Source organism: Amblyomma mixtum, chromosome 5 (genome assembly GCF_055824585.1).
Source record: "Amblyomma mixtum isolate Tamu chromosome 5, ASM5582458v1, whole genome shotgun sequence".
Classification (NCBI taxonomy): domain Eukaryota; kingdom Metazoa; phylum Arthropoda; class Arachnida; order Ixodida; family Ixodidae; genus Amblyomma; species Amblyomma mixtum.
In genome coordinates, this window is record NC_143016.1 from 151,245,176 (window position 1) to 151,266,107 (window position 20,932).

At 48.3% G+C, this 20,932-nt stretch overlaps 1 protein-coding gene across 2 annotated transcripts in view; it reads left to right on the forward strand.

Annotated features, from left to right (window-relative positions):
• The window catches only part of LOC149344160 (uncharacterized), a 78,466-nt gene that overhangs the window by 35,776 nt on the left and 21,758 nt on the right, over window positions 1-20,932 (forward strand). For both annotated transcript variants that reach the window (XM_089546182.1, XM_089546181.1), the window contains exons 2-3: window positions 6,539-6,846; window positions 9,736-9,883. In XM_089546182.1, coding sequence (XP_089402308.1) covers window positions 6,681-6,846; window positions 9,736-9,883 — 314 coding nt within the window. In that variant the 5' untranslated portion in view covers window positions 6,539-6,680. The remainder of the gene's footprint in view (window positions 1-6,538; window positions 6,847-9,735; window positions 9,884-20,932) is intronic.

Here is a 20,932-nt window from a genome sequence, read left to right on the forward strand (position 1 = left end):
GAAACATCCTGAATCATGTTTGTCGTTTCGCCCGCCGCGGAGGCTTAGTGCCTAAGGCATTCTTCGGCTGCTGAGCCCTCGAGACGCGGGATAAAATCCGAGCCGAAGCGGCCGTATTTCGGTGGAGGCGAAATGCAAAACCATCGCCTGTGCTGTGGGATGTCAGTGCACGTTAAAGAACGCCGCGTGGTGGAAAATATCCCAAAGCTTTCCACTACGGTATCTCTCGTAGAGGACCCTGTGCGGCTTTGGTACTGTAAGCCCCTAATACCTTGTTTTTCGTCGTAGGAAAATTGGGCGCATTTTCCGTGGTCCTTCTGAGTGCTGCGGTCGGGTTTCATTAATCCTAATTCCTATGTGCCTTTTGTGGGTGGTACATTACGAGTTTTAATGGAACCTGCGCCTATAAGGGGGAAAAATAATGGGATGCTTATTGCGGTGGTGTTCATGTTGTTGCAGATCTAAGCACGGTCAGCCTAACCGAGACACTCGGCCTCGATTTTATTTATTATTTTATTTGTTTCACAATACTGCATTCAACGCCACGGCTGAAGCAGAAGAGTTTACAGGAGGAGCGTCTTCAGGAGCAGTATCAGCGCATTCAACAACAGATAACGGCAGACAGTACCATTGCTCAGTGGTATGTGAAAAAAGCATTTTTGAAAAAGTTTGGTCCTTGTAAGCAATGGGCATACGGTTCTGGAAGGGTTGAAGCGTGACGACCTTATCGGTGGGAGAAGCACATATTTACCTCTTCGCAAAGCTATTTTCTGGTGATAGGTCAAACACAGGAATTTATTTTTGCTACAGCTCGTTGTGTTTGGAGCGGCTCCAGCCCAAGCCGCATGGGCATGTTAGATAACGATGACATTGGCCCGTAGTCTGATAGAATAAATCTGGCTACAAGTCGCTGGATCGTGTCCAACAAGGCAATATCTTTTGCATAACACGGGTCGCACAAGATTGCCGCGTACTCGAGGACCCGGCGAACCAAGATGAGATAAGCCTCGAGTCTAACATCGGAGGGTGCATGTTTTAGTTTTCTGCGCCGGAAACATAAGTTATTGTAAGCTTTCGTGCATACGTTCTCGATGTGCACTTGCCAATTAATTCTGCTGGTAATCATGAAGCCGAAGTATTAAACTGAGGCAATTCTGTTAACAACACGACGATTGATAAAATAAGTTGAATTGAAAGGGTTCTTTAGTGTTGTAATGGACATGGAAACAGTTTTAGTAAAATTAGTTTGCATTTCTTTACGCTCGTACCAATCCCCGAGCTTACGACTATTTTCATTGAGCAGCAATTGGGAAGATGCAGAATAAATAACACAGTCATCAGCAAACAATTTCACACTTATACAGTCATCCTTGCACGGAACCTCGCGGTACCCCCGACAAGACTTATAATTTGTTAGATTTTTTTCGTTTAATTTCCACAAATTGCGTGTGGTTATGCAGATATGCTTTTATCCAGTTAAGGAGTGACTCAGAGAGTCCAATTTCTTTTAGTCTTTCTACAAGCAAGCTGTGCGGAACACGGTCAAATGCCTTGGACAGACCACCGCCGCGGTGGCTCAGTGGCTACGGCGCTCGGCTGCTGACCCGAAAGACGCGGGTTCGATCCCGGCCGCGGCGGCTGAATTTCGATGAAGGCGAAATTCTAGAGGCTCGTGTGCTGTGCGATGTCAGTGCACGTTAAAGAACCCCGGGTGGTCGAAATTTCCGGAGCCCTTCACTACGGCGTCCCTCATAGTCTGAGTTGCTTTGGGACGTTAAACCCCAATAAACCAAACCAAAGCCTTGGACAGACCAGAAGACAGCGTCAAAGACAGCGTGCAATCAGCACGATGGCACCCCATGAGGTCTTTGTCAGGCCGATGTTTCGTTCGGGGTCATTTGTCACTCGCGAACGAAACGAGGCGTTTTATCGACTGAGGTGTTTATCTTCTCTTGCCGAAGGCTTCTTGGACAGCGCTGCCTCGCCCAGTGCGTTTGCCATTTCATGTTAGTTTGCCTATTTTATCATTTTTATGCTTTTTATGAGCGCGTCTCCGTGTATATGCGGCGTATTTTTTCATCATTGGTGAGAGACACGAGATGAGTGCTTTCACGAAGTTGGCCGTACGTTTCTCGACAGCTGTCCGACAGATGATGATGATGATGATGTCCTCGGGCTGAATAGCTGGTCACCCCACCCTTCTTCCTTTTCGTTCTGAAGGCCATGCGCGCCATCGGCAGCAATGTTTCATAGAGTGGTTGTAGGCGTCAAATACAATACAGGGCCCTCACAGTGATGAAAATTTTATGAAATGCGGTTGCACAAAAAAAATTATGGCTGCATTGCCTAGATGTCCTGTCAGCTATCATGTTAGTTCCAGTGGAAGCAGCATTCGTGTTCTCTCATGGTTTCGTACTTTCAGCCCCCTAATTTATGTGACAAGTTCATCTCTCATACATAATACTGTCGATGCGGTGGTGAAGTGGATACGATGCCATCAAGATATCCTTCATATTGGCTCGGAGATATTCCCTCCCATTGCAGGAAAATAAAAATGAGAAAAATAAAACGACAGCTATATTTCTACGTCGGATCACTTTGTGAAGTACCGTAGCCAGTTTTGTGCCGTGATTCGGAGCTTTCTGTCTCATACGGTTTTTCTCTTTCCATTTTGTGTACTTGCTAGTTCTGCTTTACTATTGATTTTTCCTTTCTTTTGTTAATTCTCGCCGTTCCTCTCCTCTCATGTTTTTTTCTTTGTCTTTTATATCTCGATGTTCTGTAAATTATTACATCCGGTTTCAAGTTCTATAGCAAAATTTGTTTCATATTTACCAGGTGTTTCAGTGAAGGTGAACTAAATTTCTGAAATTAGGGTTTTTCAGGTGTGAAGGCGGCTTCCGCGGTAAATTAATACCTGCGTTGGCGGACATCAGAACATTTTTAAGTAATGTTAACTGGTTAGCCGCTTAACTATTTTCTGACAATTAACTTTTTAACTATTACAGTTATGCTACTGGTTACTGTGGAGACTTGTAGCTGGTAGTTAGTAATAGCCATATCAGTTTTAAGAAATTCGAAAACGCGATTACCCTTGACACTCATAACCTAAGTGCTATCGCAATTTCTTGAAGGGTCGCCGCCGCGGTGGCTCAGTGGTTATGGCTATCGGCTGCTGACCTGAAACACACGGATGCAATCCTGGCCACGGCGGTCACGTTTCAATGCAGGTAAAATGCTAGAGGCCCGTGCACTATGCGTTGTGAGCGCACTTTAAGGAACCCTAGGTAGTCGAATTTACTGGCAGACCTTCACTACTGCTTCCCTTCCTTCACTTTAGGACGCTAAACTCCAAAAAAACACACCGCGATCTTCTAAAAGAATGCGGTTAAAAAGGGCCCTAAGTTTTAACGGTATTGGTATGACCGAATCTTAAGGTGTCCACCAAAACTGGTCACTGGCGAGCCTCAAGCTAAGGCACGGGAAGGGGCTCCACGGAACGGACCGTCCACATTGTTGACTGCAGACTAGTGCAGTGAGTACTGGCTCCCGCTACAGTTTACTGCGTTTCCCTGTCCAGCTTCATCGCGCAGCAGGTTGCCGTTGAGAAGGCGTTCGGGTTGTCTGTCGGGTCCGCTAGTTTTCGGAATAATCCCACTGTTGCTTCGGGCACTTAAATAACCAGCCTAAAAATGTCGGACTGTCACTGACAGTGGTCTCAAGTGAGGGCATATCGGCGATTGATCCTTTTCTGCCGGACAAAAGACGACTGAACCATGAAGCGAAGCGCACGATTTGAGTAAACTGACACTATGTCAGTAGATTAATTGTTACAATCATTGCGCGAACCGACTCGACAGTAAAGGACGGTATACACTTAACTTTACCGCCGGAGAATAGCTATAAATACTTTCAACACAGCCAATCTGATGAATCATCAGCTTTACATAGTGTATACATCAAATAACGTACTGGTGACCGCTCCTATCGTGTCCTGTATTCAGCTAAGAAGACGCTCTGCATGCAAGTGTTTCGTAGTCGTGTCTAGTTGCTGATGGCGTTGCTTTGCCCCAGGCAATTTTGCTTCATGTTGATGACTATGCAGGCTGTTCAGTGAGCAAGCACTTATCCGACGGGCACCAACCTGAGCAAAACGTCCTTTTTATTTTTCGTTGTCTTTTCACCTAGCGCAGCGATGATGATGATGACGGCTCCGTCCCGCGGCACTGCCCGCTCTTCGTCGTCTTCTACGTGGCACTAACCCGATGATTCTGACCCGAGCAAAACTCTGTCCAGCGGACGTTTTTCATCACGAGTCCACGACGTCAAGGAGAAGCTTTGACATGTTTGGAAAATAAACAAGGAAAATCATGACAAAATGATGCTAATATGCGACAAAGTACACCAACCGAAGAAGCCGAGGAGACGTAGGCATAGACACCAGCATCGTGATCCACCGTGATCGTGACATGCAAAGTAATTGTGCTTGAGGCGTTTGTTCTCAAACGCAGTTCATGTATAACTGCGATTACTTTCGGCATACATTATGAAGTTATGTTGACGACGGGTTAGGTTGTCCTGCGTGAGGGCAGGTTTGTCGCGGCGTCACGATTCTCGTTGAAGATTACATGCCTACTACACCTCTGCCTGACGCCTGTGGGGCCCAGGCGTTGTGCTGATAGTTGTGAATTGATAATTTTTGCATTCACGTCGGCACCGCGTACATGGCAGCCATCATTGCGGTTTGATGCTATATATCTCGTCTGAATACATGCAGCGACACATGGATCAATCACACAAAATAATTCTTAGTGGAGACTTCCTGCCTGGCATTGTTTGGCATATTTCCGTCATTGTAGTAACCAAAAAATCGCCCCCGGGGCTTCGCTTTTACGTCGCTTTTGCGTCGCTTTTACGCGGCGGTACCGGCATGCAGTTGTACTCGCGGGCTCTTCATACTTTTCTTTTGACCTCGCTGTTACCGTGGGCAACGTTATCGAGGTACGTCCTGTATATGCGCGTGAAAGAAGTATGAGGGCGGCTTCTTTGGCGCGTTTCGAGAGCGGGCCACTCTCGGAGGACCTTGTGAGAGTGCTTGCCTGAAGAGCTGGAAGGCTCTCCGGGCAACGCTTGTTCTTCATTTCTTGCGCAAGGCGGGTCTCGACTAACCGATACTATCAGGCGCACTGCTGATGTGGTTATTCGCATCTCTCTTCTATCCATATCGTCGCCAAGCATAACCAACTTCCAGCTCCCCTTTTCCTTCCGCAATGCCCAGTAGCAGGTCAGATGATGATCTCTCAACCGACATCTCTGTCGTTCTCTCAAATGGTCTCCCTCCCTCTTTGTCGCTCGAATGGGCACTCATGTGAGGTGGTTGCGCTGTTACGAGAGCTAATAAGTGCTTATAAGAGCTTCACTGCCTGCACAAGTGCACATGAAGCCGCTTGGGTATTTTTGACCGCCTGCCTTGGAACGCGGGACTGCCTTTGAATGCGGTAAATGAACCTTACTACTTTGATCGAAATCAACGTACGCGGTGGTATCACGTACCATCACGATGAAAATCAACGATACGTGGTGGTATCAGCCTCATAATTCTAGGCAGGAGTGCCGATAAGGTGGCGCGTGAGGTACAGTGGTGAGCAGCCTTGTCTAGAGCGCTCGGGCGGTGCACTTCCTTGCAAACAAATCCAGATTTTGTGGCAGCCTCTAGGGTCCAGCTGCAACGCTTGCACGGAAGTAGCGCCAGATAGCCTCGTAAACAAAGCAGGCACGAAAACTTTGCCCTGTAATGAGGGGCTGCTCTCTAATTTCGAGAGAGAAAGGAATTTTAATGAGCGTTACGAATTGCGCACTGCTCAAGCGCTCTAGACAAGGCTGCTCACCACTGTACTCGAGGCCTTCCATATTGCGAAGAAAGGCGATGCTTGCTGCAGTGACGCTTCTGTTGCACTGCGAAGGAAAGAACTTGCCTTCATAGAATCTTTTGTTTAATCAGCACTCGATAGGCAGCAGCTCGATTTGATCTGTAAGTTGTTTTTTAGGGGCTTCAGGGTTCTTTATTGTTTACTGTTTTATATTGCTGTTTTTATGGTTTTATTGCTTTTTATTGTTTTTCGACTCTGCTTTTGCTATGATGTTTGTGACACTGCTTTTGCTAAGATTTTTTTTGCTGGGATTAGGCACGGTGCGTTGAGACAGTTTTTGATGAAAGCAGGTTGATGGAAAAGATGGCGATTGAGTGAGGGTCATGTGACTGAGTGCCCTGTATATATTTGAGCCCCTTTCCGTCGAATAAACAGTTGGTAGTCCAGTCTCTTTCCTAACTTCTCGTTTTCCTGTGTTGGTCGGTTTTTTGGTTGGTGCTTTTTCTATCAACGTTATGCACCGACCAGCCCAACAACGTGTTTTACTGGAACCTTGCTATAGTAGCCAGTAAATCGTTTTCCGATGAGCTTCTTTAATAACCACTGAAAATGATTCCTTACTGATAAGCCTATAATTACTGGCCTGATTTTTGTCTCTCTGCTTAAAGGGTGCGACTCGGACCGTCAGGAGGCAGCCAAGAGAAGCAGCGAGTTTCCACCAACGCCACGCACCCTGGAAGACGACCCTGGTCTAAAGTAGTAAGGGCGCGTGATGAAGGATGGCAACTCGCCTAGACTCCTCGGCTGGCCATGCGTACGGCGCGGGACAGGACCAGTAATGAAATCGGTGGTGGCCTCGATAAGGATGCAGGGGCCGTTACTGCGACCACCGCAGTGGCGAACACGGCGTGGCTGCGGAGTACTCTGCCCTCCTCACCCAGGCTCGGAAACGCGCTGCGGCCTCTCAGGCCTACAGGTAAGCGTTGATCGAAGAATTCAAGTAAAAACAAAAAAAAAGCTTTGGTTTAACTACTGCAGAACCTGGTAGAGAGCGGAAGTTATGGCGTATACGCGGCTTGGCGTCTGGAATATTGAGTGCATTCCTGACACTACATAGGCGGCGCGCCCACTCTGCCACCCTGGAAGGCGGCAGTTAATGGTTGATCGCGAGAGTTCGCTTATCCAGTGAACGCTGCGGCCGATTCCTGCATTGCCGCGTGTCCGCCACAACGCTGTCAGCGCTAACGCAAGCAGGCCACATCTCTCTCTCACAACACCACGAACCTTAAAGCGCGATTCAGGCGCCGACTGATCCAGGGAGCCAGTTATGCGTACTTCGTCTCCTTAAAATCCTCAGAGTCTAAAACGTTGTGAACGCCCACGCCAGTGAACAGAATGAACGTCGACGGCCTATATGGCTTCAATGCCGCGTTTCTGCCACAACGTTGTCAATGCCAACGCACACAGCGCACATCTCTCGCTATCGCCACGCTGCTTAAACCGAGACAGTTGTCCACTGTCAAAGGGGGTCAGTTATGCACTTTCCTTTCCTTTGCTTTATCTGAAGGCCAAATAAAGGTGAAACACGCAAGCGCCGTGAAGAAAGCCCGAGGTCCCGTAGTGACGCTTTCGCTTCAAAACATAATATGCAGCTCAGAGCGTTTCCCGGAGACCTTAAAAAACTGATTTCCGCTTTATTGTTTGTTGGAATGCTTTTTTCACCTGGCGCAACCAACCCTTCCCTGGACGTCCCCTCATTGTTCACCAAGCTGCTGCGCGCCCTGCCGCAGGCGTGGTGGATTGTAGCGCCAGGTACACAAAGCATTCCAGCCAGCAATATGGCAGCAACGAGGCTGGAAAGGTCATCCCTTTCAACCCTTCCTGCTCGGTGCGGTTCAGCCCCCGCACGTCTCTAAAGCAACATCGAGCCTTGCTGCCTGCGCAGGTTGCCAAAAACGCACAACACGGCGCACCGCTCGAGCTCTGTAGTGAAGTGTGTGGACGTCTGTACGTTCCTTCTTCATCGTTGTTGCTTTATGAGCTGCTTTAACCGCTCTCTGAATTGATCGAGGGAGAAGCATAGCTGCGAATGCTTTCGTCATGTACTCTTGAGGACGCGTTGATCACGCCACCTGCGAAACTGCTCGTAGGGGTCACTGTTAATATCCGACACTCGTACTGGCCTACAACCTCGAGTTTGGCCAATAGTTATGCGCCATTAAGACATTGAGATGGGCTCAGCGTTGGTTAATGCACGCCAATGGTGGACAAATAAAAGTTGCAGGGCGCCACTAAGAGGCGAGCACTCTGCTTCAGAGTACAGATGGATATCTTTCGGTGTTTTGAAAAACACTGGAAAGATGCCAACTTCGGCATACGGTTCCGAAAGTGGTGGTACCTTACCCTTGGAGCTCCGGCGGAAATCGGCTGCTCGGAAGACGAAAACGCTCGAGGACGACTTAGCGTGGTTAGGCCAAACACGAACTATAGGTTCGCTCGCACTTCGGTTCGAGGCTCGGTTTAAGAGGACGATGCGATAACGATGTGTTCTGGATTCATTGCGCACAGGTGGAAGTTGATGAAGTCGACGACATCCAAAACACAGCGCGAGAGACTGGCAGTTAAACATGCGGGATGTTCGGCTGCGGCAATGGCGTAGCGGTCTAATGTAGTCGCCAGCGAAGCTGTTTTGTTCGCGCCGCCGCGGATTCCAAACCCACTCGCGGCCAGAGAGTGTTTTGCCGTGAAGGTTTTTGCAAAGTTGGCCATAAAGGCTGCTGGCAGGTTGACGCCTGCCCACCGTGACAGGTGTGTCACCTACCAGAGTATTCGGACAGACAGAGGTTGGTGAAATCTGAGATTGGGGGTTTTAGTGTTAAAAAGAGCGCTTCGCTGTCAAGTTAGGTGCTTCTCAGCGACCAGCGAAACATGCCATTTCGATCCATATCGATCTGCGGAGCCCGCATCCTTCTCCGCGGATCATGAAAAGCTTTGGCACGTCGGTAATTGCTTTGCGGCGAGGAAGAGCAGGTGTAAAGTATTTCGCCTTAATTCCTTATTGGCAGTCCGGTCGTTCCTTTATAGGCGCTAGCCCTGAAGGCTTGATTAAAGCTACATATTTAAGATGCATATGGGAGATATTAATTAACAGCCAATTTCCTATTATAGCACTGAGTTATCGGGCCGGTCCTTGTTATGAAGGCGGTTTTGCTCTAGGCATGAACTCTGTCAAGCCTAGCTCATTTTTTTGCGAACTAGTAGGACAGAAAGCTGGGTGAGTTGGTTACTATCCATTATACAACAGCTCGGCTGCTGGCCCAAAAGACGCGGGTTCGATCCCGGCCGCGGCGGCTAGAATTTCTTTGGAGGAGAAATTCTAGAGGCCCTTGTGCTGTGCGATGTCAGTGCACGTTAAATAACCCCAGGTGGTCGAAATTTCCGGAGCCCTTCACTACGGCGTCTCTCATAGCCTTAGTCGCTTTGGGACGTTAAACCCCACAAAACCAAAAAAAACCAAACCATTATACAACAGCTCAGAAGACAAGGCAGAAAACGAAGACACAGTGCTCACGACACAGCGCTGGCGTCGTATTTTCTTTTTGTGCCTTGTCTTCTGCGCTGTTGTGTAATAGATGCGAACTAGTGCGTGGCGAAAAAGTGTGCCTCCTTGAAGTTTCAAGGGGTCTTGTTACTGTTTACAGATTTATAGATACCTTTGCGCCGTACCTGGTCCCTTCTTGCCAAGGAGACCCGCTTCACGCACGCAGCCTACTGACGAATGCACACAAATGCTCGCTGTGAAGCAGAGAAAGCTGTTCGTTGAAAGTTCGTTGCAGGTGATCGCATTCCTGGTGACGGTGCGCAGTATCGATGGATGCCCGGCCCGTGCTGATCCCGCTCCTCTCATCGGTGACGTGCTTTCCCATCGTGGCCTTGGCCGTGATCTGCGCACTCCGGTACCGGGCACTGAGGCACCGCCGGAAGGAGCTCCAACGCCGGCTGCGGGCAGGAGGGTATGTGCGGCACCACCCAAAAGGTTTCAGTGAAGCTGGCACTAGTAGTAATAGGCCCAATGGTTTTTAATGCGATAACATTAGAAGATTCATTGGGAAAAGATACGTTGTCGGTCACATACTTCCCCGCACAGGAAGTGACGTCACCAGACCGGAAGTAACCACAGTATGTTTCGATGTGTGCTTATTGCGTACGTGTCGGCACCCCGACAGACCTGCGGGGAAACACTGAACACCAGCTAGATGACCCGAAAAGATGTCAGGTTGTGTGCAGACAGATGTGAATTTGTCTGCAAACACAACCATGAAATAATAACACAAGACTCGATGTAAAAGCACGTACGTGTTCTAATGGTCTCGCATTGTTAACGCATAATGCAATTAAGTATGCCTATGAATTTTTTATGGACAGTAGGCTTCAGAAAGCAGGTTTATGCGGGGTCGCAAAAGATGGCGTGCAAGCTGCTAGACCCAGTGGTATGCTACTGAGGGCGGTAATACAATAATGATGATTTCTTGCCAACCATTGGATGAAAAATTACGTGGCATCAAAATCCACTTTAGGACTGCGGGTAAATAAAAGGACAATTACTTCAAGCAAGTGAGAATATAAACGTTATCCGTCGATCGTCGCCTTACCTCGTGCTAGCTGGAAATTTTGAAAAAAAAGAACATGGTAATGATGACGAAAATATTTTTGAATTGGACCTAAAATTAGTGGTCGGTTCCCTTATTCCGTGATTCCGTTGGATCTTGCAGCTGTCCTTGGACTTTCGGTAGGCTCCTGCTGATCTTCTGGTTCTATGCTGGACAGCATTTTGCCCATCGTTGAGTCTTCGGATCTTCTATCCGTTCTTTTTCCGTGTTGGTTTGGCAGGCCCATACCATGTGGTCTAGGTCCGCCTCTGTACCGCAGTGTAGGCATTGTGGCTCATAGTTTTCTGGATGGATCACCTGAAGTCTCAAGCCCAGAAAGAACATGATAATGAACTCGTCACGCCCCGTGCCGGGCAGGAAATTCTATTTCCAGTTTAGATAGTAACAATAGAGCCTTCTCTCAAAAAATTGGGTAAATAACACAGATGACGCAGCGAGCAAAAGGAATTGCCTGCAGCACGCGGGAGATCAATTTTGTGGCTGTCTTCGCCGAAAAAATAGATTGTAAAGAACAAGACGCACATTCGCACGAAAGACGAAGATGAATCTACGCTTCAGCGGCATTGCCATCGCCTTATGTGTCTGTTTTCACCGCTGCTGTCGTCGTCCCAGTTCCTTGAAATAAACCTCGATCTTACAATTTTTACTTATTCATTATCTATTTATATCTGCTTGTTCTTTATTTATACGCATTCCGTCCCTGAAGCGAGGTTTCATATGAAGAATGGGGTGCACATAAATGTTCTTGGAGCGAGAAATGCACGTAGTATTAGAAAGCAACACACATGAAAAGACACTTGCAATAAGGCTAACCAGAGAAAATGGAGCGAGGGAGAAATTAAAATAAGCATTCACAGTAAGGCAATACTGATATAAAAGAAGATCTAAGTCTGCAGAAAGGAAAAATGCATGCATACAGCACAAAAAAAGATGGAGAAAAATCAAGGATTACAATGATAACACTAATCTGGAAGCGTGAATCAATGCGCAAAGTAATTAAAGTCGGAAATTACGCATGAGTAAAAGAGATACCCTTCGAGAACATATCTGTTAATGTTATGGACTTTGTGTAGTGGAAAAGGATAGATTTACAATACCGACATTTAGCTCGACCTTGTTGGGAACTCAGCCACGTTTTCAAGGAATGCGGTAGAAGAAACGCTATGAGATGATCTGTGTAGCATTGTCGGGCGAACGTATTCCATTATCACAGCGTTCTGTCCCCGTTCTTGATGTGGCGACAACTTGCCAGTGTGAAGGTGGCTAATATCCACCGTTCAGATTGCTGCCTGTTTGCTTTTCTGACCATGTCACTTCTCTATTTTTTATTGGATTGACCCTTAACAATGCGTGAATCATCTTCACCAGCCTAATTACGTGCGCTGCAGGACAAATACATCTCTAATATCTCTCCTATTACCCCGGTCCTATGGCAGCTGCCGCCACTTTACCTCCTCAGACTTTCTGATATCATCCGCCCACCTTAGTTCCTGCCTCTCCCTTCAATAAAACTTGGGTTGGGCCTAGTTGGTACATGATGTTGTGAAGGTATAGGATGCGCAATCAAAGGACGAACCACGAAGAAAGACACAGAGACACACACGAGCGCTCGTGTGTGTCTCTGTGTCTTTATTCGTGGTTCGTCCTTTGATTGCGCATCCTATACCTTCACAACATCTGCCTCTCCCTGCTACGCTTGTCTTATCTTGTAATCCAGTCCGTTACCCTTAACGACCATCGTTTATATTTCCTTCGCATTACATGCCCTACACATGCCCACCTCTTCTTGATGTCGGCTTGCATATAATTAACCCGCGTTGGTTTCCTGACCTACTCTGCCCTTTTCCTGTCTCTTAACATTACGCATGTAATTTTCCTTTAAATAGCTCGTTGCGTTGGCCTTAGCTTGAGCTTAACCCTTTTCGTTAGCCGCCACGTTTCTGTCCCATAGGTGAGTACCGGTAAGATACAGCTGTTGTATACTTTTCTCTTGAGGGATATTGGCAAACTGCCATTCATAATCTGTGGGCACCTGCCAAATGCGCCCCACACCATTCTTATTCTCCTCGTGATACCTCTGTCGTGGTCCGAGTCAGCGGTTACGACCTGCCTTAAGTGGTTACATTCCCTGACAAGTTCCAATGCTTCGCGGCCTACCGTAAACTGCCGTTTCCTTCCGGAACTACTGAACATTACCTTAGATTTGTTCATATTAATTATATGCCCACTGTTCTGCTTTGCCTGTCTAGAACCTGAATCATGCTTTGTAATTCGCTCCTTGAGATAATTCGGAAACGACTGTCGTGTAGCGGTCATCAGCACCACCATGATCAACCTGACTACGCCCACTGCATAGTTAAAGATCTTTACCAGGTCTGTTAAATTAACCCTTCTCTATACCAGCTGCGGCCACCGTATCCCCGCAAACTTCTTAATCTCACCCGCCCACCTAAATTTCTGCCGCTCCCTGCACCACTTGCATTCCCTTAGAATCTAGTCTCTCACTCTTAAGGACCATCGATTATCATGCCTTTGATTTAATTGTATTGCCCAAGCCCATTTATTCTCCTTGATTTCGACTAGGATGTCATTAACCCATGTTTGTTCCCTGGCACATTCTGCTATCTTCCGATCTCTTAATGCTACACCCACCATTTTTCTTTCCATAGCTGGCTACGTTAACTTAAGTTGAACCCTTTTGATTACTCTCCGCGTTCGCTGTACCGGTAAGATACAGCTGTTGTATACTTTTCTCTTGAGCGGTATTGCTAAACTGCCATACATTATTTGTAGTGGTAGTAATAGTAAAACATCTTTATGGGCGAGAAATAAAGTACCCCGATTGGTACCCCTAGTCAAGGGCACCACCTGAATGGGTGATAAGGAATGACTTGGCATTGCCAGACCATATGGCAGAGGGAGAGGTATTCACCGCACTGAGGACAACGCGGTGTGTTAATGGAGGGGTGGATGTAGGAGTACAAGAGAGGAGTGGGTTACGTTCCGGTCTGCAGCTCTTGACACACGTGTTAGGATAAACGAACAATTCAAAAGACGTTTATTCGTCTTTCCGTTACAAAGGATCACTGGGTTAACAAGAGGCCGTGTTGCTTCTTCCGTGGCCAACACCTCAGTCTGTTCTTCACGCGCCGCGCGAGCGCTCGTCCTCCTCATCCTCTCCTCACATCACTCTCTCCTCCCACGGGCGGCTCGGGTTGCTCGGACTCAAAGTTCGGGTTGCTCGCCCTCCGGAGAAGGATCTCCGTCGGCGGGGATGAGCTGGCGCTTACATTCGGCCATCCTGTGCCACCGACCGCCCCGGTCGGAATCGTCCTCGCGGCCCGATTCTTCCGAACTTGTCTCGTAGAATTCCCGGTCCCAAAGCTTCAGCTTGTCAACCGGTGCAATACTGCTGTAAGCTCTTCGCCTTTGCCGCCCCGGAGGCACGTTTTCGATGCGGTAGCGGTCGTTGGGAAGCCTTTCTCGGATGATATACGGTCCTTTGTATTTTTCTTTCAGTTTCCTTGACTCCCCACTTGCTGCCGGTTCTCGCTCAACAAGTACAACATCTCCGGGATTGTATGTCGGCGCTTCCACCCGCTTCCTGTTGTACCGCTCCTGTTGCTTGCGTTGGTCTTCTCGGATATTCTCCGCCGCTGCGGCTCGCCTGGTTTCAACTTCATGGTCAAATTCCTCGGCGAGGGCGTCTTCCACGGTGTCGCCCTTGATGCCTCGCGGCCTGAAGTTGAAGAGCAGTCCGAATGGAGCAGTTTTAGTGGCTTTGTGGAGCGTATTGTTTGTGCCCCACATCACCTGAGGCAACGCAGAGTCCCAGTCTTTGCCGTTTGCATCTTTCGTCAAGCTTGCCACTGCCGGGGTTATCATGCAATTATATCTTTCGACTTGCTCGTTAGCTCGCGGTGTGGCAGTAGCGTTTTTGACGTGCATGATGTTGTAAGTTTCACACGCTGTTTTGAATTTGGCACTTGTATAAGCAGTTCCGCAGTCCGTGATCACCATAGCCGGTGGGCCAAAGGTTCCTGCCACATCGTGTAGAAACTGCGCCGCTGGTGCAGCTGATGGGTTGCGGACTGCACGCAACAATACGAACTTTGTGAAAGAGTCGACGACTACAATTATGTAGGCGTTTCCGGACTTGCTTCTTACAAATGGGCCTAGGTGATCGATGTGTATTGATCGAAATGGCTTGTTGCTGTTGTCAATGCTATGAAGTTTGCCCGGTCTCTTTCCAGATGGCGTCTTGTGGAAAAGACATTCGATGCAACAAGCTGTGTATCTTCTAAAGTAACGCTTCATGCTGGGAAACCAATACCTTTCCCTAAGTTTCTTCAAGGTTTTCTCCACTCCAAAATGGCCAATGTCATCATGACATGTCCTGACGATTCTCCAGCGAGTCTGCTTCGGAACTACCCACAGCAGTCCTTCGTTCGAGTCGGTTTCTTGGTTCTTCTTGAATACTATGCCATTACGCAGCCGGTATTCGTTTTTGACGCGCCTGTCTTCTTTGGATAGGTCTTCTTTTTTTTCTAGCCTTTCCTTCAAAGCTTGAACTTTTGGATCATTCAGCTGGGCAACGGTGAGCACGTCTTCTGTCGCTATGCATGTTGCAAGGACGTGAAGGCCAGGAACGATATCCGTCTCTTCTGGCGGGTCGTATGCAGATCGGCTAAGTGCATCAACATGAGCCATTGCCGCCCCCTTACGATATTCCATGTCGAAGGTAAACTCTTTGCTCGTTATCATTAAGGGCTGGACAATGCTGGTGTCCGACTCACCCTCTTGTGGCGATGCATCGTCTGGGTAGCAAATTTCCTCTCGTGCGACTCGTTCGTTCTCTTTGATGGTCAGTTCATGATTGGAAATGTTCATTATAGGGACGACTGTTGCGTTGGTCCCGTCATCGCTGAGGACACAGCGTGGTATGCAATGCTCTTGACCTTCTTGGCACCTGAGCTGCATGTCCACGAAGACATCTGAGCGTGGTGCGCTACCAGTGGCGTAGAGCTTAACGAAACCCACGTATTTTGGGGGCACAACCGTTGTTTCCTTCGCCCATAGGCACACAGGTCGTTCTGGGTGCTCTGGAATTTCAATGGACTGAAGCGTGTCGTCTCTATTGTCCTCGTTCCTGTGCTCCTCAAAAATCCGCACTGTGTTCTTCCGCCTCACAATCGTGATGTGTGGTTGCTCGGTGAAAGGTTGGCCCACAAGTAGGGGTATGGACTGTGACGCGTCCGGCACGACCAGCACGGGAACGTCCGCTGTAGCTTGGTCGACCGTGAGGGTGATGTTCGTTTCCCCACACGGTGTCACATGTCCGGACCCGTAGCCCCCGATAGTGAACGGCTTTGTCAACTTCGTGTAAGCGACTCCGATTCGGTTGGCATCCTCCTTCCGCAGAGTTACGCATTGGCTACCGAGATCGACGTATGCTCGTATGTCGCAGCCGTTCGCTTTCGCCATCATAAAGTACTTTTCGTTCGCCTCTTCAGCGGCTCGGAGGTCAAAGCCCAACGCGTTCTGAGCGACGCGCGCTCCTCTCTCCGTTTTTGCCCTGCAGTCTTTTTCTCCGTGGCCCACTCGTCCGCAAGCGTTGCATCTCGCCTTTCGCTGTGGGGCCGGGCAATTGAGGGACACGTGACCGTACTCGCTGCAGTTGAAGCAGAGGGGCCCTCCTCTTTCATTCCATGGCGGCTTCCTCCTCGCCTTCGGAGAAAGGTTCTTGTGGTCGGTATTGTGCAAGGTCGACGCCATTGCTTCGCTTTTATTGCCATGGGCGTTGGCATATGCGGGGAAACGAGAATGGTTCGGGGGACCACATGATTTTGAACTTTTGGGGGCAGTGTTTCCTAATCTTTCATCGAGGCGTTTCAGGCAGTGAAGAAGGTCTTCCGGCGACTCGTACGTGCGTACGCTCACTGCTCTAATCACGTCGTCATCGTATAGCCCCGTGATGAGGTATTCAATGCATGCTTCATCTGTGAGGTTGCAACGGCGAGCTTTAGAGAGCTTGTCGTGGTAATAACACTCGATGGGCTCACCGCGCTTTTGTCGTCGCTCCTGCATTTCCCGATGGAGTCGTTGGAATCCCGCTGTCGTGGGGAAGGCGCGCTTAATTTCTTCTTTCCATTCCGGCCATGTTTTGTCGACGGAAAAGAGGGAGTCATACCATGTCTTCGCAGGCCCTTCCAACCTCGAGAGTGCGTTGCCAGATGTCAGCCGGTCGGACCAATGGTAGACTTGTGCCAAATCGTCCACGCGTCTTATCCACGCGTCTACTGTCAGCTCGATGACACCGGATCAAACGATGGAACTAACCGAGCTGTCTCTCCCGCGCCGATGATGGGTGTGGCCGCTGCTTGCTGCGTCTGAAGCAAGGCAATTCCGTTGATGGCTTCTCTCACTGCTGCCTGAACGCTGGCCTGCAGGATTTCCGCCACGTTGATCGTTGACTGAGGTATTGGAGGTAAGCTTCCACTTGTCACCGCGTTGTCGGATCCGCCTTGCCTTGAGTCGTCGGCGTCGTCGCTCCCGCCATCGCTGCTCAGTCGTCCGCCATCTTCGTTTGCCATATCCGTTGAAGATGCTCCGGTGCGGGTGACAGGCATGGTGGGGCTTGCCAGTTGACTTCGTAAGTTCGGGCGAACGTTGACTCTATCCCACTTCTGAATTGTTAGGATAAACGAACAATTCAAAAGACGTTTATTCGTCTTTCCGTTACAAAGGATCACTGGGTTAACAAGAGGCCGTGTTGCTTCTTCCGTGGCCAACACCTCAGTCTGTTCTTCACGCGCCGCGCGAGCGCTCGTCCTCCTCATCCTCTCCTCACATCACTCTCTCCTCCCACGGGCGGCTCGGGTTGCTCGGACTCAAAGTTCGGGTTGCTCGCCCTCCGGAGAAGGATCTCCGTCGGCGGGGATGAGCTGGCGCTTACACACGACGGCCTTCTTGTTATGGGTAGGGCTGAGGTGGGGAGAAGGATAATGCTGGCGAGCGATGCAAAGATCGGCCTACCAGACAGAGAAGGCGAAAGGCTCCATCTGAGATGGGCCGCGGGCCTCCGCAGTAGCCCAGTAGGAGTACTCTTGGGCAAGTGCTCTCGTTAGCAGGGGTGTTCGCCTGTCCACCCAGACGAGCTGCAAGGAACGAAGAGCGGAGCTGCGACAGTGCTGTAGTAGTGATGCAGAAGATGTAGGAAAAGTGTTGTGAAGAAAGTGCCTGCATGTAGCCTGCGAGTCCGTGAACTGTCGCACATTCGTGTGCTTAGTCGTTCAAACTCCCACGCACAGTGTTCACCCAGTTTCGGTTCTCCAAAGAGTTATGTTTGTTTATAGCCCAAGCCGCTGCTGCCGGGTCTTCCACAATTTATGCGCGCGTGTGTTTATGCGAGCAGTGGTGCGAGCGCGCGGAAGCAGGAGCCCCCGCAGCGCAAGTGATTGCCTCGGGAGGCCAGCTTTGCCAGCTCCTTGCCGCCGCCTGTGGTCTGCATTATAAGAGAGTCCACTCCCAGCTCGCGCCTGCAGCTGACACGTTATGTAACTTGTTATATATCTAATAATCCCCGATATAATACTGGTGACGAGGGGAACCATTTGTCGGCTAACACTTAGGCTCCATCATCCGTACCATGGCGACATTTACATCTATCCTCAAGTTCGAATAGTTTATGCCTGCACAGCTTACAGCTTGGGCCGTCTACTTAGAGTGACTGCAGTTCCATTTCAAGGTGAACAACGTCATAACGCCGGACAAGGAAAGGGCTTTGCTCATCAACATTTATCGTTTGGAGACGTACTACATCAATATTTTCTTGCTATGCACACTCAGGGCTCCACTCAAGGAACCGTGCAGAGACATCGCGGCTAAACTGAACGCCCTCTTTGCGAATACGCCTCCCGTGACATTAGAGCGATTTGGCTTCAACAAGCGGGTACAGAGAGCGGACTAATTCGCTCCGGTTTATGTCAGTGCTCTGCTTCATCTGTCGAGAGTCTGCAATTTCGGCCAGCGCCTTGATTCTCTGTTCCGCGACAGACTGGTATTCGGAATTCGGGACGGAAAATACTGTGCCGCCTCTTGTGTGAGTCAGACTTGATATTGACTAAATCAACAAAGCTTGCGAGAACTTCAGTGGAGGCCGCTGTAAAGATAGTCGACACCAGGGAAGAAAAAGAAAAATTTTGGGATAATGAGTTGAACTGGTGGGGAGGATATGCCAGAGCAGTCTTCTCAAGCTTCTCTTCATTTGTGCAATTGTAGTACGGACAGTACTACTACGTCCACCTGTAACTTCACTATGCCACTATCATAACTACAACCCAATCAGTATCATATGTCACAGAAGTTTCCTTACCGGGTTGCTATTGCTGGTGTTTAATTACAGCCTGTGTTTAATTATAACCGGTGTTTGTTCTAGCAGGTGTTCTAACAGTTGGCAGGTGGAGAGGCGTCAGGTGGCATCTGCCAACGTTGCCAGATGGAGGCTTCAGACATATTGGTTGGAAGACTTTAGCAGCCCGAAGAAAAATCTGCAGGCTGAAGTTCTTGCACAGCATTTACAATGATTGTACCAGTATTAATAAAAACACTTATCTAAAGCAGCCATACATTTCGGAGAGACTAGATAACACGAAAAAGGTTAATAGTTATCAATGACGCATTAATGTATCTAAGTATTCGTTTTTCCCTAACACAATCCTGGACTGGAATAAGCTTCCGAATGATGTGGTTTGTGCACCTGATTTCGAAAGTGCTGTTAAAGCGATAAACTCATGTATTTCTTCCAGGTCTCGTGCGTTTACCAGCGCTGTGCCATCACTCATACTACTTGTAAACTCATTTAGTCTTCTTTTAATATGTTGTGTGATCCTTGCTGACATGTTTCCCAATATCTTCTTTGCATGTGTTATTGTATATAGTAATATCCCCCTACAATAATGCCTCATGGGCGCTGTAGGTACTATCAATAAATAAATAAATAAATAAATAAATAAATAAATAAATAAATAAATAAATAAATAAATAAATAAATAAATAAATAAATAAATAAATAAATAAATAAATAAATAAATAAATAAATAAATAAATAAATAAATAAATATTCCGACATAAGGCAGTTTTCTCCATCACAGCTCTAATTATACTCTCGTTTTTGAAAGCGGCATGACATCAGATTCGGAATCAAACAGCATATAGCTCACTCTCAGCCCGCCGAAAAACAAGGAAAAAGGGTTTTCTGGAGGTGTAATGATCCTGACTCAGCCAGTACTTGCTAATTCGCGAACGCGCAATGCCGGTTTCGTGGTATCAAGGGTTGCATTGTCAGGGCCATTCGAAAGAAAGCGTCGGCCGAAAATAAACGTGAGCAAACAAAAGCTCCGAAAAAGGCCAGTCGAAGACGCACAGCTATTTGATCAACCAGGAAGACGTGCCGAACAAATCACGCATGAAGCAACAGGAATATCCGCTTGACATTAAGTTTGCATCAGAGGAAATTAACTCAGAATCTGGAGATAACCTGTACACCCTTCCAGCATTGTCCTACTAAGCAACGTGACACGATCGCTAATAGTGACTTTGGAAGTTAATGACAGAAGAACTGCCATGGAACTAGTCTCGGAATTTGCCTATCCTGCTGTTGGCTGAGTGACAATGAAGCAGGTGGACAACGACAGCAAGATCTGCGGCCGTCATCGCTTCAGATGAAGTCTTATACGCACCAGTTGCTCGATCCCTTGGGCGAGGCAACCGTCAGTGTAGTGTTCAAGGATGAAAAATTGAGCCTCCTTCTACCGGTCAGAAGACGAGGCACCAGTTTACTCGATTTAAACTAGTTCGACGCACTGGGGATCCGGCTAGAGGGACAGTACCATGTTTCGGAACTCCTCAGAAGCCCCCAGCGGTCCGCCATCGCTGTAGTGACATAATTTCTTGAACTATTTGAAGAGGGACTGGTTAAAAGACATGGTCCACCAGTGCACACTGACGTCAGGCAGACTGCGTTCCCGCGTTTCTTTAAAGCAAGGAAAGTAGCGCTCCAACTTCAACAAAGGTCGATGTTGCGAGAACATTCTTTCCGGCTATTTGGTTCATATTTGGCCGGAATTCTAGCGGAGAAAGTCGAGGAAAAAAGAAACGAAGGGGACAAGAGACAGCGCTACTGTTAAGAAAATGCGCTTTCACGGGATACCTGAACATTGCGGGATTGATGCTGATGTGATGGCTGATTTTTTAGCAAAGTCTTCCCTTTGCGGACTTGTGGTACCATTTACTCCAAACACTTTGCAGTTGACAACAGCCTGCTTCCAACGGTTCCTGCAACTACATTCCCTGAGTAATGAGCCTGTTCTTTCTCCAGCGCACTTTCAACAT